The sequence below is a fragment of the Python bivittatus genome, unplaced genomic scaffold (assembly GCF_059951505.1).
Source record: "Python bivittatus isolate LINGU-HERP-01145 unplaced genomic scaffold, Pbiv_v1 ctg000840_np1212, whole genome shotgun sequence".
Classification (NCBI taxonomy): Eukaryota; Metazoa; Chordata; class Lepidosauria; order Squamata; family Pythonidae; genus Python; species Python bivittatus.
In genome coordinates this window covers 35,515,635-35,533,748 of record NW_028277113.1, presented here as the reverse complement: position 1 = coordinate 35,533,748, position 18,114 = coordinate 35,515,635, and the positions used below count along the sequence as shown (strand labels likewise).

The following is an 18,114-nucleotide window of genomic DNA, read 5'->3' as shown; positions in this document are numbered from 1 at the left end:
CAAAATAAATTTATTTTTCTAAGTTTAAAACATATAGATTACTACAACTGGTACTCTTAATGATTTTGCTGAGTAAAACTGATGGATCTTTCTATAATTTGGTTATTGTTTAGTGATGAGAAATGAGAAGAAGAGTTTTTTCTATTTCTGTAATATTAGAGGTGTTAAGTTACTGTAAATGCTTATATTTGTTTGAAGGGAGGGGGAGTCACTTTTCATATGTCTTTTTCTTTCTCTTGTTCTCTTCATTTGCATATCTTTTCTAATTCTGTATTAGCTTTTAACTATGTAAAACTCTAATAAAAATATTGTTTAAAAATATATCTTAAAGTAGCTGAGGTTGATAAACACTGATCTAAATTCTGGAAAAAATTGTTAGAGAAAGTAGCTGAGCATGGCTTCAGGAATTCTTTCCAACCTCTTTACCAGGGGGGTTTCAGAGAGTTATCTACTGATGGATGGATATACAGATAGTCCTTGTTTAGCAACCACAATTGGGACCAACAACTCAGTTGTTAAGCGAAGCGGTTGCTATATGAAACTGCAAGTGTGCTTATGATCTTCAGCTTTCCTTTGCTTTGAAGACCTGCGAAGGTCATAAATGTGAGGATTGGTTGTGTCAGAAAACGACAGACACGGGTTCGGTTGTCCAGTAGACAGAAGTTTTTTTATTGGGCACGTTTGCAAAGGTGGGTCCCTCCCGCAGCAATGGAGGAACCCCGAAACAAGGTCTGACAGGTTTTTTTATACCCCCTATCTGTCCTCCCCCTCCTAAGAGGGCTTGGCTCACAATCTCACCTTTTTTTACCGCCCCGGAGCGCCGCTAATTAACCGCAAAACCGCAGACATTCCACTTTCCTAATCCAATCAGCGCAATACACATTGCAATACCCACTTGACCCAACAGCCGCCCCCTGCCGTTTCTCTTCACTCTGGTGCGAACGTGCCTCCTGCCTACAGTATTTCCTCCCTCCTGCCGTCCCTCTTCACTCTGGTGCGAATGTGCCTTTTGCCTGCAGTCTTTCCTCTCTCCTGCCATCCCCCCCAAGGCTGCCCCATGGTGTACAGCACTCTCCCCTAGCAAACATGGTTCGTTTGAGGCCCTCACTTCTCCCTGCCTTCTCACAATCCCCCCTTTTTCTTTTCACGCCTCTGTTGGGCCTCAAACCTGGCTAACAGGATTGCTCCCTCGTCCCGGACCCGGGGCTTTACTGGGACAGGTAATTCCCACAAGCAGGGAGGCATTGCATTAAGCAACATACTAGGACCAGTAAGGCAATGAAGCCAATAGCTAGCACAGAAAGTTGTTTTAACCAACTAGTGAGCCACGACCAATTCCATCCCTCTGGATCCTTGGATATGCGAGAGGCTAAGGTCTTCAACTTGGCTAGTTTTGCTTCAATATAATTCTCATTGTTGGTTAGGTTAAAGCAACAAAGACCTTGAAAAATTCACAGCCTTGTCCTGCCCTTAATAGGAGATAGTCTATAGCTATCCGATTTTGAATGACCGCCCTCCTGATCTCAGTGATTTCTTCAGTGAGGGCTGCAATGAGAGAGGATGTAAGGTTGACACTTTCAGCCAGGAGGCAGGCCACCTTCCTTAGGTCCAGGTAAGCTCTTCCGCTTAGTGCAGGAACCCCTACTAAGGAGAGGGCCAGAGCCATGGCTTCTGTTTCGGACAAGAGTGTCACATCACTCTCACAATCAGATGGCAGCTCCCTTTTTCTTTTTTCTTTTGATGGGTGCGCTTGCATTGGAGGCAGGGCATATAGAGAGGTCAGGCGCCCTACGGCACAAGGGCCCCCTGAACTATAGGCTGGAACATAGGTATAAGCTTCATGTCCACATAACAAAAAGAAACCTTTAGGTAGGTATAGAGGGGTTGAAGCGTAAGGGATATTATAGACCCCTCCACAAGTGAAAGCAGGACCTTTTGAGGGCAATGGGTGGGTACGGTTCTGGGTATTGTTGAAATATACACATTGAGTTGCATTGGTTATCCCCAAGAGATTTAGAGCCATTTGCCTTTGATTAGTCCTGGGTCTTGGTATGGGAGAAGACCCAAAATGATAGAACATCCCCCCCCCCACGGGGGATCATCCCCAGTGATATCAATATTCGCTATCTGAGTAACATTCTTCAATGCTTCCAAGCTGATGGGCATTCCAAAGAAACAGGTGGAAATGACACCATTCACAGTCAAGAGTTGCCCCACACAAAAAGTTGAGCTGTTCAAAGCTGTCTGTGCCAATTCTACAAAAAAATTGTTGTTAGAGCTGTGCTGTAGAGCATCTAAGCAGTGACATAACAGAATAACCTGGATGCAAGCCTTTATGTTGGTCATCTCCTCCCCTGCCTTAGTTCAGTTCCTTTTAAGTTTTACTTTGAGTCCGTCTCCCGGTTGGGCAGTCCACGGTCGGGGGTCAGGAGCTCGCTTAACCCGATGGTAGTGGGTCCAACCCCCCTGTCGGGTCCGAACCGCTGATTCAGTTGTCAGGAGAACTTGGTATGGTCCCTCCCAAGACGGTTACAGCTTCTCAGCCTTCCACGTCTTTATCAGGACCCAATCCTCTGGCTTGTGGGGGTGTTGGTCTTCCAGCAAGGGGGCCGTTGAGCGAGGAGTCCCTGTTTTCTTAGAGACAAGAGAGATTGTGACAGTACCAAGAGATACTTTCTTAGGAAGGCATCCTTTAGCTCGGGGATAGGCTCTCCCATTGGAGCCAGGAAAGGTCTTCCCATCATCAACTCGAATGGGGAGACCCCCACATCCTTGCGAGGGGCTGTCCGCATTCGAAGCAGGGCAACCGGAAGTGTCTTTGTCCAAGGTAGCCCTGTTTCCAATCCCAGTTTGGTGAGATGTTGCTTCAACACCCCGTTGGCCCTTTCCACTTTCTCCCTGGAGTCAGGATGCCAAGGGGTGTGGAGTTCCCATCGAACCCCCAGGCTCCAGTACCGCGGCTTTACAGTGTCTACCAAAGCCTGCACCCCCCCGTGAGACCCTTCGTGCAGTTTCTCCACCATCCCCCTCATGTCAGCACGGCTCACTACTGGGGTCCCCTCAATTGTAACCCAACAACCTGCTTCCTCCCTGCAACCTTCCCTTTCCAGCAGCACCTTGTCCAACTTCCCCGGCGCCCAAGCCGGAAGTTCTTCTATTTGGGGGATTGCAATCATGATGGCAATGGGGACACCCTCCACTGCCTCCTTTGCTACTCGATCAGCAAGTCGGTTCCCTCTTGCCTCCATCGAGTCCCCCTTCTGATGTCCCATTACATGCACCACTGTAATCCTGTCGGGTTCTTGAAGAGCTTCCATCATCCCCTCTATCAGTTGCCGAGCTTTCACCTCCTTCCCAGCAGTTGTGAGTAAACCCCGTTCCAGCCAAATTTTCCCGAAAGTGTGCACTACTCCCCAGGCGTATCGCGAGTCTGTGTAAACGGTGAGGGACACTCCCTTTCCCAACTCTAGTGCCCGTTTCAAAGCGTGCACTTCACACAGCTGGGCCGACCAGTCCGCTGGTAGTGCCCCCTTCTCTACTGTCTCTCCCTCCGCCGCCACTATCGCATACCCTGACTTCCTTTGTCCCTGCTCTACTCGGCTAGACTCATCCACAAATCAGACTTCACCCTCCTCCAGCGGGACCTCCTGCAGGTCCTGCACCAGCCTGTAACTATTGTCCTTCTTCTTCACAGCTAAGATAGGGGAGTTGAAGGGGGACATAGCCGGTTCCAACAGCCCTTGCCGCCTCAGCCCATCTATGATGGGCTTCAGCCCGTGCCTCCCATCCCGGGACAGCGGGTATTGGGCTTGCCGCAAACCCGTCACCCCCGGTTTCAAGGGGATGCTAATTGGGGCGATGCGAAACCGACCCGCCCCCCCCTCCCCTGCCCATACCTCAGGGTTCACAACCTCCACGTCCGCCTCCCGCAACAAACACATCCTTTCTGCCTGTTCCACATTCCACAACTCCACTCCTAGACTACCCATTAGATCCCTTCCCAGCAGGTTCACTCCCGCCTGTGGGATCAGTAACACATCTGCAGTTACCTCCTTCCCATTCCACTCCAGTCTCACTCCCTCCAGTACGTCTGCCTTGACCGGAGAGCCTCCCACCCCCATCACCGATACCGACGCGCCCCGGGATTCCGCAATCCCTGGGATCGGTTGGCACAGCGATGTTCGAGAGGCTCCGGTGTCCATAAGGAACTGCTGTTCCTCGCCGGTGGGACCCACCGTGATGTTTACCAAGGGTTCCCCGTGGGTCCCGGTTGGGGAACCATGACCCCCCCAGTCGTACAGGGGGAAACTCCTCTCATGTTCTCCCAATGTTCAGCATTATTAGGATTCCAATTTGGGTCCGCCAGAGGGAATTTAGTATCTGCGGCTGGGGCACTCGGGATGTTTGCATTCCTTCGCTCCCAAGCCCCGAGCGCGGCTCGCCGAATCTGGCCCCTCTCTTCTGGCGTATAGAGGTGGGCTAAAATGTAATTCAGTTCCCCCCAGGAGTATTCCACCGGGCCGAGAAAAAGTTCCAATTGTTCGGCGGCGGTATGGGCGTCCTCTTGCATACGAGGGAGGGTCTTTTTTTAATTCCAATACCAATACCAATACTTTAATGGCCAAGTATAAAACATACACAAGGAATTTATCTTCGGTGATAACAGCAAAATCAACGGTGCGTTTGGATAAGAGCAAAAAAAAGATCACATGGTATTCAGCAAAGCAATGACACGAGGGAAAAAACTATTCTGATGTCTGGATGTTTTAACATAAGGAGCTCTATGGCGCCGTCCTGAAGGAAGAAGTTGGAACAGATTGTACCCAGGATGAGAAGAGTCTGCAGATATCCTCTCTGCCCTCCTTTTGACCCTCACAGTATATAGTTCTTCTACAGAAGGCAGATGGATTGCAATGATCCTTTCTGCAGACTTAACTATTCGTTGGAGTCTGAGTCTGTCCTGTTTGGTTGCAGAACCAAACCAGACAGTTATAGAGGAGCAGATAACAGACTCAATGATTCCCCTATAAAACTGCACCAAGAGCTCCTGGGATAATTTAAACTTCCTAAGTTGCCGCAGGAAAAACATCCTTTGCTGTGCCTTTTTAATAATGGCTGTAATGTTATATGTCCATTTCAGGTCTTGGGAAAGTATAGAGCCCAGGAACCTGAAGGACTCTACCACTGATACTAGACTGTTAAGTATAGTAAGGGGAGGAATAGGAGAAGGATTCTTCCTAAAGTCCACAATCATCTCCACGGTCTTAAGTGTATTCAGTTTTAGGTTATTACTACCACACCACAAGACCAGCTGTTGAACCTCCCGTCTATATGCTAACTCATTTCCATTTTGAATTAAACCAATGACAGTTGTATCATCTGCATATTTCAAAATTTTAACAGAAGAGTCCTTAGAAATGCAGTCATTGGTATAAAAGGAAAAAAGCAGTGGAGAAAGCACACATCCCTGAGGGGCACCAGTACTGATTAACCGAGTACTGGAAATAATTTTGCCTAACCTCACATGTTGTTTTCTGCCTGTTAGAAAACTAATAATCCACCTACAAGTATGCACAGGCACAGTAAGCTGGATCAGTTTGTTGTACAGAATTTCTGGTACAATAGTGTTAAATGCTGAACTGAAGTCCACAAAAAGAACTCGTGCATAAGACCCTGAAAGTTCAAGATGTTGCAGAATATAGTGAAGGGCCATATTAACAGCATCATCCACTGACCTGTTCCCCTGATAGGCAAACTGCAGTGGATCTAACAGGGGATCTGTGATGGCAATTCCCTCAACTCACTGGGTTTGATGGGAACCGTTACGTAACTGGTGACGGCCACCCCCTGTGCGTTCGTTCCGTTCGGGACCTCCAGGACGGGGAAGGCACTGGGCGACCTTAGAATAAAGGGCAAGTTCTGAATGTCTTAGTTCAGCTGGTCCAGCTCTTTCCGCAGCCCGGGATAGGGTGGGGGTGCTGGAGGGGGAGCGATAGGAAGAGGAGGAGGAGGAGGTGGCGGCCCCCATTGGGGTCCAGTCAGCCAGAGGTCCTCCTCATCCTCCTGTTCTTTTTGGACAAAAATGTTGGCTAACTTGGGTCGAGGCCCCTCCCAATGAACATGGAACCAGACTTCTACATCCTTGGTTAACAATTTATGCTCCACAATGTAGTTTTTTTTAGTTGGGTCACCCAGTAATTACTGGGGATTCCAAGAGTATCCCAACGGTAGGGGAATTTGGGGTCCACTAGTGGATATTTTGGCCATTCTTTAGTGCACAAAGTTATCATGGTCGGTTTTTCCAGACCCCTGGTGAATGGACACAACCAGGGTGTCTCCCATTGTTGCAACAATTGTCCTAATGGAGAATCCGTGGGGATTCCCCCTACTGCGTTTTTCCCACTGGCCCCTGGCCTTACACTTACTCTGCGCCTTATCCATCCTTCCTGACTACGTTTCCCACCTTACAGAAGGTCCCGGACTCTTCTGTCCCCTTGCGGCGTCCAACGCCTCGTAACCACGCTAATCTCCCCGAGATTATGGGTAGGCTGTACTCACCAGACCTCCCGGAGGTCCCCTTGTTGGCCGACTTCCTCTTCTGTCTGACTGGCGATTGGAGTCCCGTCCCGGACCCGACTCCGGGGAAAACAGGAGACACCTCAACGGGGTGTTACGGCCGATTACTCACCGGTTCCCCACAGTCTGGTCCATGTCGAGGACTCCTGGCTGGCTCGCCAATTTTGTCAGAAAACGACAGACACGGGTTCGGTTGTCCAGTAGACAGAAGTTTTTTTATTGGGCACGTTTGCAAAGGTGGGTCCCTCCCGCAGCAATGGAGGAACCCCGAAACAAGGTCTGACAGGTTTTTTTATACCCCCTATCTGTCCTCCCCCTCCTAAGAGGGCTTGGCTCACAATCTCACCTTTTTTTACCGCCCCGGAGCGCCGCTAATTAACCGCAAAACCGCAGACATTCCACTTTCCTAATCCAATCAGCGCAATACACATTGCAATACCCACTTGACCCAACAGCCGCCCCCTGCCGTTTCTCTTCACTCTGGTGCGAACGTGCCTCCTGCCTACAGTATTTCCTCCCTCCTGCCGTCCCTCTTCACTCTGGTGCGAACGTGCCTTTTGCCTGCAGTCTTTCCTCTCTCCTGCCGTCCCCCCCAAGGCTGCCCCATGGTGCACAGCGCTCTCCCCTAGCAAACATGGTTCGTTTGAGGCCCTCACTTCTCCCTGCCTTCTCACAGTTGTAAAGTTACTTTTTCATCACCGTCATGACTGTGAAAGGATGCTAAACAAGGCAATTGCTAAACAAGGACTACCTGTACTAAGTCCTCAGCCCCTTCACATAATTTATTTCCAAAAAATAAATTACATGGAAAGAATAAGTTAGTCATACAAATATTAACTGACATTGCCTTCTATTCAAAAATTTTCTGATAATACTTAGGATGTTTTCCTTGCACATTTATTGGCTGTATAAAACAATGTATTGTTTACATTACAGGATCACATTTATTAAAATTAGTAAAGAAGTCGATGTTTTATCAGTTAATTTGGGATATACACACTAGCCCTGGCCTTTTTTCCAAGGGTCAGAATGACACAAGAGCAAGTAAAACCAAGTGGTAATATTGTTTCCAACAATCCCCAGTAAATAGACCCAGATAAGTCACTGAAATAGCAGCACCTTTCCTCTCCGTGGCATCAAGATTTATATATGGCAGCTGGTATATGGGCATGTGTATGTATGAATTGTATGTGTGTGAAATGAGTGTCCCTTGTCCCTTTCCACTGAATATTGTACACGAAAGAAATAATAACTGAAGTTCCTATTAGTGCATTGCACTGTTGATTTTTTCACACAGCAGTTGTGAAATAGTGCCAGCCTTTCTATAAGTTTTTGCAACTGGTTCTCCCTTTCAGTTCCAGTATATACAGCTGCTATAAAGCATTGGCACAATGTAAAGCAGTAATTCTTAAACTGGGGCTAATTACAGTGGGGCAAAAAAGTATTTAGTCAGCCACCAATTGTGCAAGTTCTCCCACTTAAAAAGATGAGAGAGGCCTGTAATTTTCATCATAGGTATACCTCAACTATGAGACACAAAATGAGAAAAGAAATCCAGAAAATCACATTGTCTGATTTTTAAAGAATTTATTTGCAAATCATGGTGGAAAATAAGTATTTGGTCACCTACAAACAAGCAAGATGTCTGGCTCTCACAGACCTGTAACTACTTCTTTAGAGGCTCCTCTGTCCTCCACTCGTTATCTGTAGTAATGGCACCTGTTTGACCTTGTTATCAGTATAAAAGACACCTGTCCACAACCTCAAACAGTCACACTCCAAACTCCACTGTGGCCAAGACCAAAGAGCTGTCGAAGGACACAAGAAACAAAATTGTAGACCTGCACCAGGCTGGGAAGACTGAATCTGCAATAGGCAAGCAGCTTGGTGTGAAAAAATCAACTGTGGGAGCAATAATTAGAAAATGGAAGACATACAAGACCACTGATAATCTCCCTCGATCTGGGGCTCCACGCAAGATCTCACCCTGTGGGGTCAAAATGATCACAAGAACCGTGAGCAAAAATCCCAGAACCACATGGGGGGACCTAGTGAATGACCTGCAGAGAGCTGGGACCAAAGTAACAAAGGCTACCATCAGTAACACACTATGCTGCCAGGGACTCAAATCCTGCAGTGCCAGATGTGTCCCCCTGCTTAAGCCAGTACATGTCTGGGCCTGTCTGAAGTTTGCTAGAGAGCATTTGGATGATCCAGAAGAGGATTGGGAGAATGTCATATGTTCAGATGAAACCAAAGTAGAACGTTTTGGTCTAAACTCAACTTGTTGTGTTTGGAGGAGAGAGAATGCTGAGTTGCATCCAAAGAACACCATACCTACTGTGAAGCATGGGGGTGGAAACATCATGGTTTGGGGCTGTTTTTCTGCAAAGGGACCAGGACGACTGATCCGTGTAAAGGAAAGAATGAATGGGGCCATGTATTGTGAGATTTTGAGTGAACACCTCCTTCCATCAGCAAGGGCATTGAAGATGAAACGTGGCTGGGTCTTTCAGCATGACAATGATCCCAAACACACTGCCCGGGCAACGAAGGAGTGGCTTCGTAAGAAGCATTTCAAGGTCCTGGAGTGGCCTGGCCAGTCTCCAGATCTCAACCCCATGGAAAACCTTTGGAGGGAGTTGAAAGTCCGTGTTGCCCAGCGACAGCCCCAAAACATCACTGCTCTAGAGGAGATCTGCATGGAGGAATGGGCCAAAATACCAGCAACAGTGTGTGAAAACCTTGTGAAGACTTACAGAAAACGTTTGACCTCTGTCATTGCCAACAAAGGATATATAACAAAGTATTGAGATGAACTTTTGATATTGACCAAATACTTATTTTCCACCATGATTTGCAAATAAATTCTTTAAAGATCAGACAATGTGATTTTCTGGATTTTTTTCCCCATTTTGTCTCTCATAGTTGAGGTATACCTATGATGAAAATTACAGGCCTCTCTCATCTTTTTAAGTGGGAGAACTTGCACAATTGGTGGCTGACTAAATACTTTTTTGCCCCACTGTACACCCAAGGGGGTAGTTTGGGCATATCCAGGTGTAATGTAATGGAGCAATTTGTAATAGCTTGTTTGTGAGTCAAAGATACAGTTGCTACTACTGAGATGCTTGTGTAAAACACCAGAATTGGGGTTTTTTTGTGAGGGTAATGACATGATTTGAGACTGGAAAAAGAGGTAATTGGATTAAACAGTTTTAGAACCACTGGTGTCAAGCAGTGAAGGTGGCAGGTAACACGGAGGTTTGAGGGACGCACACTGTGTTCCACTTCAAATGCCTTCTCTGATCGTTCTGCTGCCATAAGGTATAGTTTCCTGACAAAATTATAATATAATATAGTTTGATGCAGCCATCCATTTCAACTTTCAGTTTGCATTTTAATAAAAGTATAAATTCAAGCCCAACATCTGGTTTCATATATTATGCTTTAACAATTACATTATTCAAATGTTTAATAAATCTGTTTAACTACTTAATTAAGGAATTTCAAAAAACGTTGTCCCCTGCTTGGGTATTATAGCTTAATATTACATCATGGGAACTAAAAGTTAAGACTTAAATATAACTAATATACTCTATTTGAGGTCAGTACAGCACTTCTTATCCATTCCTTCCAACACTGAATAACTTACATGCATTCATATATACGTTTATATAAAAATAAGCCCGGTGAATGAAAATGGGATTACTTCCATGTAAATGTGTAGTTGACTGTAGCCATAGCTACTGTAATCCTACATAAGAAACTTCTGAAAAAGTGTTTGTAGAATTGGGGTAGAATGTTTCAATTGATTTCATTAAGTTTTTCCAACTCTGTTTATTGGTTTACAAAATAAGTATGCTGCTTCAGTCACAGATTCTAAGTGGCTTCCACTATCATATCACTTACAGTATCAAGTTCAAAACAATTTACCAGTTTCACACAAACTCTCTCATAAAGCTTCACCAGGTAATACAAGAACTCAGACATGTCCATAGCACTTATTCCCTAAAGACTCTACAGAGTAGTGTTTTAACTGCCCTCTCAGTATTAACAGGGAGGGAGCCATACTAACAGCCTTCTAGAGGTCGGGGCAGGGCAAGGCTCTAAGCAACAGGAAACTGTAGAGGCTCTATTTAGGAAGTGCTAATACAGGAATAGGCTATGTAACAACTGAACTTGTCAGTAATGCCGCTAAGGTGCATAACAAATTCATGATGGGGGAGGGAAGAGCCCTCTTTGAACAGGTATGAATGCATGAAGAAACAAAGCATATCTTAATCAATTAATGACAGTCATGTAAGCCATACAGGAGGGCTTAATTTATGGAGACTTTCATATATGAAATTATAATAAAACTGTAATGAATGAAAAAAAAAATCTGAAATTTTGAGAGGCTCCTTCAGACAATGAGGCCCTAAACTGTAGCCTGTTTAGCTTATGCCCCACAGGCATCACAGAGAGTATTCATTTCCAAGCCTGAAAGGTACAGATCAGCAGTATACCCTTTCTGCTGGTATAACTGGGACAAGCAGATTCTAGGAATAGATGCTGTCAAATGCTGTCACCTAGCCATATTGAACTTGACAAGAAATAACCAGCCCCTTGAGCTGCACCCAGAAACAAAATGGTAGACAATGCAGCTCTTCTAGTAAAGAAGTACCATGCCCATAACAGCTGTCAACCATTAGCTGTCAACCATTAGCATGAGGGCAGCTGCACTTTGCACTAACTATAATTTCCAAATTGTCTTCACCCTAACCCCATGCAGAGTGAATTGCAATAATCCAATCACAAGATGACAAGAGCATGAATGACTGTGGCTACTATCCCAAGTCCATCCCATTCCAGAAAGTCAATGTAAAACAATCACAGCTGTGTTGGTTCATGGGGAAAAAAAATAACCAAATCTGTAGTTGGGGTAAATATCTTTATTACAACCAAAATGCCATAAAAGAGTATGAATTCTCCAGAACTCTTTTTCAGATAAGATGTTACAAAAAACAGGAAAGAGAGAAGCAAAAAAATCCAAAAATTAATTTGGATGTTTTAGCTATGATGTCTATACTTCAAACATATGAAGTTATAGACTAAACTGCAACTGCATTACTAGTGATAATGGTATCATGTTGCATCTAGTATTCAGGGATGAAGGAAATGGTTTTTCTCTGCCTTCCCCAAACCCAGCTCTGAAAGAATAAAATTCCCAGTCAACTCCTGGCAAGGGCTATGAACATATATGCCTTGGCCAGGGAAAGAACAACAATAAAGAAATATAGTCGTTACAACCGCCAACTTAAGAGAGTGATTTTTGCTTGATCTGTTCATTGATTTAACAGATTTATACATCATTCCAAAACCCATTTCTCCTATGCATCCTTTTAAAAACTGATATGATTTAGTTCTAAAGGCCTAATAACTTTGATGCAGCTAAAGAAGGTATGCTGCAAAATCATGTCAGTTCAGTCCTTATCTATGTTTATTAAGAATTAATTCATAATATACTCAAAGGGATTTATTCCAAGTATTCCAAATTTGTATGTATGCAAATGTCATAATTATACCAATACAGAAATCTGGATACCTGGCAATTGCAAAAATTAAGTCTTAAAACACTTTCATTAGCAAAAATATTATCAGTATATTGAGATATTTTACTAAGTGAGTCTCTACAGCTATGTATTGGTGTAGTGTTCCAAAATATATCAGGAAAGGGCAACTTCTTTGCAGGTTGGAGTTGTACTTAAAAAAAAACAAAAAACTGCCCTCCAAGGGTTGCAGATAGATGTCATTTCTGGAGAGAGCAGAGCCAAAATATTAAGCTCAGAGAAGTTTTAGGAGGGAGATGCTGAAAATAGATGTGCTACTGTAGCCCTGACTGAGGTGTAACATGCCTATTTTCAGGCTTATTTGTTTTATGTTTTAAGAAAAAGAAGTTTAAAAAATGCCATTGAAAATTGGTGATGTGGGGAGGCTCCAGGACCAGGAAAAGTTGGTATAAAACATGATCAATATTGTTCCAAGGCAATTTGCAGACATTTGCAGCAGCAGCAGCAGCAGCAGCAGCTAAACAAGCAAACAAACAAAAATCTCAAACAAATCTTGGCAAAGATTGCATTCATCAAATATAGAATACTCCCACAAGCAAATTTTTTTAGTTAAATCATTTTTGTACTAGTTAAAAGGAATAGCAACTCACATGCTTATAAGAATCCACTGGTGACAAATACAAGAACTGGCACTTCTGTCGGTTATAAATGTAAAAATCACACATCATCTTTAGAAGGTAATTTAATATTTGGTACTCCAACTGTAGCCTTACCACAGTGTATTCAGAACAAATTGTTTTCTTAGGTCTTTTCATGTTATTTCTATTAAAACTTAAATATTAACGGAATGATCCCAAGTTCCAGAAAGACTGACAGTAAAGGAAGGTGACAAATATAGTGAAATTTGCAGAAAGCATGAATATTCTAACTACAGATGTTATATAATCGATATATATTTGCTTTTTGCAAAGTGGTACTAATGTCTAGTTTACTAGACCCACTATAATTTTGACTAATTCAAGTTTCACTGACTTCAATGAGCAAGTATAAACATGGCCAATTATGAATGCAACCTTATAGCTAGAATGCTTGTTTAAAAAAATAACTACCCAAACAATATAATGTATTTTGTCACTGTCCTAAGAACTGGTTCATCAAATAAGATCCAAAATAACTTTCAGGCAGAAGAGTTTGCTTGTGAAGTTCTCTTTTTTATTACTAGTAGCAACCTGTATTGTTTTCAAACACATCTGGAATTTCCCTGAGTTTTGGAGAAAGTATTTCTGGTAGATAATTATAGAAGGAGCAATGTGTCATGAGTCTGCTTGATAAAACTACTTTTGCTCTCATTTTTCTTCAAAAAACACTGACCATGCAGAATTATCAGCTTTCAGATTTTAAAGGCAATATGTAATACTGAAGTGCTATTTAATTATTGTGTCAAATGTTTTAATTCCTGAACTTAGCTAAAAGACTTAGCTTGTTATTGTAGTTTGACTGACATTACTATGAAAATATTTTAAAATAAACAGATTTTAGAATATTAAAAATATTCGTACATGAAAGTAACTGACAGTATAAAAATTAACATGGTTGAAATTAAGAGTTTATACATGTAAAATAAAGATGCCAAGCTAGAAAATCAAGATTATCCCTTTAACATAAAGGGGTTGGGGAGAAGAAGACAGACAAAATATATAAACAAACTGCACTGTTAACTAAACTAACCTTACTTTAGATTTCTTCATGGTAGAAGTTGACTGTGCAAATAATAATCTGTGTTGTAGACATCAGCATTTACAATGTAACTCTTCCTGTAATGCTAGACATGTCTTCATGACAACCTTTCATACCTACTAAAATGTATGGGGATTCAAAAAGCAAAATCTAGTAGTAATGTGACAAGCAACCATAAGACACTTGAGATTTTAATACAAAAGAATCCTTCGTTCAATAGCCTTTCGACAGATAGGACATTCACTCATTCGATCACCACAAAGCTGACATGTTCCATGACCACAGAGAAAGATCATATTCTTCAGACGGTCCAAACATACAGGGCACATGGTCTGCAAAAGATAAACAAGGAACTAAATATTTCTTGGATAAAACAATCAACTACAGTACTTAATCTTGTACATATACTTCCAAAAAACTCCAACTGCAGAAACAAATGGCAAATATGAAAGATAGTTCACATCTTTCTATCTAAAAGTAATTTAGCTTAGATTTAATACACTATTTTAATGCAATATTATACAGAATTTAGAGAAATATCGAACAGGAAATCACCTAATGAAGGGCTCATATTATACCATGGAGCTTACAACTGCTGTAGGTGGCTGTGCCATAAAGCAGAAATGGGCAGAGAGAATGAGGGATAAAGAGATATGCATATTATCATGATGGAAACTTTCCCAAATAGCAGCACCATCCTAGGACTTCTTCAGTTCCCTAGTTCAAAAGGAATAGAGTTGAATTTAACACTGCTATCTATTACAGCTTCAAAGGAAAGCCTCAGAAACACTGTCTACTTTCTATTTTGTTTCTGACCGGTTTATTTCAGGAAAGAAAGTCAATTTCTTTATGGGTGACAGTAAAGTACAATGAAAGTTGGGAGATATCCCAATCAGAAAAAGTTGATCATTGTTTATTAATTTTGGACCCCAGCTCTAAGGAAAGCATATTCTCCAGAAATGTTTTTTTTAAATCTCAGGCAAAAATATGTTTATTGACTTTACACTTCACAATTTCAGTATCTGCAAAGAAGTTTGTGCATACAAAATACCATTTAAAATTTAATGAAAGTAATGCCTCAGAGTCATTTAGTTTTAATCTTGCATGCCAACTGTACTTAGGCATGTAAGTCCTGCCTTTACATTTATGCCACACTATGCTTTTCTGAAATTTAGTTTACATTCCTGTATATTTTATACAAAAATGGATGGGAAATTATGTCTTAAATCTCTGTCTACACTTTATTCAAATAGTATGTATGTATGTATGTATGTATGTATGTATGTATGTATTTAGCCTTTGAGTTAAGTGTTGACTCCTGGCAACTGCTTGGACAAGCCCCTGCTGTTTTACTGAATCTAATAAATTTGTAGCATATTTTGCACTCAATATGTATTATCTGTATTTTTCAATATGTAGCACTTATCCTGAAAATATTCACATAATAGTTTTCTAACAAAGTGTATTACTCTCATATTTTATTTATTTTACCTGTTCCTTTATGTCCTGCAACTGCTGCTGCAATTTCTGTACATCAGCATTGACATTAGTGTTATCCTTATCCTTCTGCAGAACAGGAATGTTTCCACTTGCTAAAGAATGCACAGAGGAGAAAATAATGACAGGCAATCACCATCATCATCATCATCCAATGTTATTTAAAATGTTCATCTAGCCTGCTAAATATATTTCCATTTGTGAATTTCAACAGCTTTTCCTAAAGTTGATATGTAAAAAAGCACAAATGCATGTATCCATCCTACATACTAATCTTCTAAACACTGCCTTCAGAATTTAGCTTCAATGTGTGAATGTAACATATTACTACAAAAAACCAACAATGTTCATAATTGAGTAGTTAAAGCAATAAGTATAAACCTTGATTTTATGTATTTGTTAGATTTATATCCACCTTTCCCTCAGGAGCTCAAGGCAGTGTATATAGTGCTTCCTCCTCCCCTTTACCCCTACAGCAACATCCTGTGGGGTAGGTTGAGCTGAGTGAGAATGCTGGTCCAAAGTCACCGGGTGAACTTATATAACTAACGATGGATTTGAACATGGGTCTCCCTAGTGCTAGTCCGGCATCTTAATTACTACACTACTCTGGCACTGTCTTCCAATCTTTAGAAGATATTGCTACTTTGGAAATAATACATAAACAAGCAGTTTATATATTTTCCTTATAAGAAAAGGCTAAAGGATGTGAAGCTCTATGTCCAAAGTGCTGGGGACAAAAATGGAAACTCTGATGCCTTCATGCATTGCTTTTCAGTTTCTCAGAGCTATCTGGATCAAGATTCAATGGGCTTTTGATCTGATCCATAGGTTTCTTACTGAAGCATGATGTATCAGGAATCAAATTCCAAAGATTTCTGGCTAAAACACTAATATGGTTGTGAATATCATGTATCCATTCAAAGTTATTAACATAATCAATGCTGTTTACATTAATTAATTAGTCAATACACTCTGTAATTTACAGAACTGTAATATTTTTAATAAGAAATATAGTAGCAATTGCCACTGTATTGTGCCACTTTTTACATTCTTAGAACAATTAGACATTTTCTTCCAGGGGAATCCTTCTCCCACTAATGTATGTTACTGTACTCTCACAAAAAATTAGGCCCTGGACTGCAGAGAAAATGTTTCTACATCTTTATCCATTAAGACAGAGAGAGATCCCTAAGAAATAGTGACACGAGGCTTTTTGAATTACCCTACTAGAGAATAGATAGAAGAAAAAGATATGATTAGACAAGGGGAAACAAGAATTTACTACAATAAATTTGAAAAATAAATAACTCACTAATGTCATCTATGGTATCTTCTGTACCTTTCCCACCACAACACATAATAAAAGGAACTCTTCGTTCTACCACTGCCCGACACTGCACACATTTTTTCATAAGGCTGGCGCAATCTGCAAAAAAAAAAAATATATATTTTAAGACTAGTATGTCTTAACCAAACTTAAATTCAACTTTAATATATAGGGAAAAAAAAGTGAGATACAATTTTAGGCAGGTAACTGAAGATAAAGTTACTTCTTTGCTAAATATGGCAAACTCAAAAATGAGCTTTTATATGATAATTACCTAATGAAGTCAAGTCTATTTGAATAACTTATTATATTACTCTTAAGAAACAACTGTTGGTATATTACTTACTTTCACAAGCACACATGTGTCCGCAAGGCTGAAAGAGTACTGCAGCCTTTTTATCTGAGCATACAACACATTCTTCAATCTGTAAAAACAAAATTAGAGTAGCTTTATAGCATTTAGTTCTTCAATTAAATGCTTGTTAGCCTAATATCTATTCTGGGTGGAGTGCTAGGAAGACTTATTAAACATAACTTCTGGCACACGGAAAGACAAATCTTCCTGATGAATCAATATTGTTTCTGTGAAGGTAACTTCTGAAGTTTCAAAAATGGTAAAGAGATAATGGTCTGCTAGACACTGTATGTTTTCATGCTTTAAAAATGTGCCTCATCTAAGACTCCTGAGTAAACTAAGCAATGACTGAATTAAGTGATGGATTGGTAACTAGTTCAAGAAAATGAATCAACTGACAATGTTCAAAGCTAAGTAAGTTCCCCAAATCCTATATAAGGGCCAACGCTTTTTAACTTGGTCATAACTTATTTGGAATTAGGAATTAACAGTGAGGCAGGTAAATTTGCAAATTACTGAGGAACGAAAAAGAGCTCCAGCATTTTAAATCCAATCTAGGTGAACTGACAACACGCTGACAAATGTGGTTCAACATATAATATGTATACACATACACATCCCTGTATATCCTACTGTATATGTATAACTTTCATCTATATCTATTTACAGTGCCATGGATTGGGGCAAAAATACACTGAACTATAAACTGAAAAGCTGGCTCAGAAAGTGTCTTGTGACTGTGGTAAGACAATCAACCAAAAGTGGATTTTCTTTTTAGCAACTCTTAAAATGGTGAGCCTTTGACCACAAATTATAACAGCAGTTGTGGCAGTGCCACTTGCCATTGTTAGGTGAATCCCACGTGGTCATGGGATCACCATTTGCGACCTCCTGCTGACTTCCTCATTGACTTTGCTTGAAGGTCGCAAATGGTGATCCCGTGACCACAGGATGCTGCAACATTGTAATTATGAGCTGGTTGCCAAGTGCCTGAATCATGATCATGTTACTGAAGAGATGCCGGAATGGCCGCAATTATGAGGACCTGTCATAAGTCCCCCTTGTTC

General features: G+C 41.6%; 2 protein-coding genes across 35 annotated transcripts in view; one reads left to right on the top strand and one right to left on the bottom strand.

Moving 5' to 3' along the window:
• LOC112540356 (uncharacterized) overlaps window positions 1–18,114 on the top strand; it is a 154,467-nt gene that overhangs the window by 82,659 nt on the left and 53,694 nt on the right. For all 33 annotated transcript variants that reach the window (XR_015794150.1, XR_015794147.1, XR_015794127.1 and 30 more), the window contains one exon: window positions 17,717–17,789. The gene's annotated coding sequence lies outside the window, so the exon portion shown is untranslated. The remainder of the gene's footprint in view (window positions 1–17,716; window positions 17,790–18,114) is intronic.
• The window catches only part of MIB1 (MIB E3 ubiquitin protein ligase 1), a 53,722-nt gene continuing 47,098 nt past the window's right edge, over window positions 11,491–18,114 (bottom strand). For both annotated transcript variants that reach the window (XM_088131070.1, XM_007425668.4), the window contains exons 18-21: window positions 17,039–17,117; window positions 16,678–16,791; window positions 15,357–15,457; window positions 11,491–14,197 (exon numbers count right to left, since the gene is read on the bottom strand). In XM_088131070.1, coding sequence (XP_087987196.1) covers window positions 14,057–14,197; window positions 15,357–15,457; window positions 16,678–16,791; window positions 17,039–17,117 — 435 coding nt within the window. In that variant the 3' untranslated portion in view covers window positions 11,491–14,056. The remainder of the gene's footprint in view (window positions 14,198–15,356; window positions 15,458–16,677; window positions 16,792–17,038; window positions 17,118–18,114) is intronic.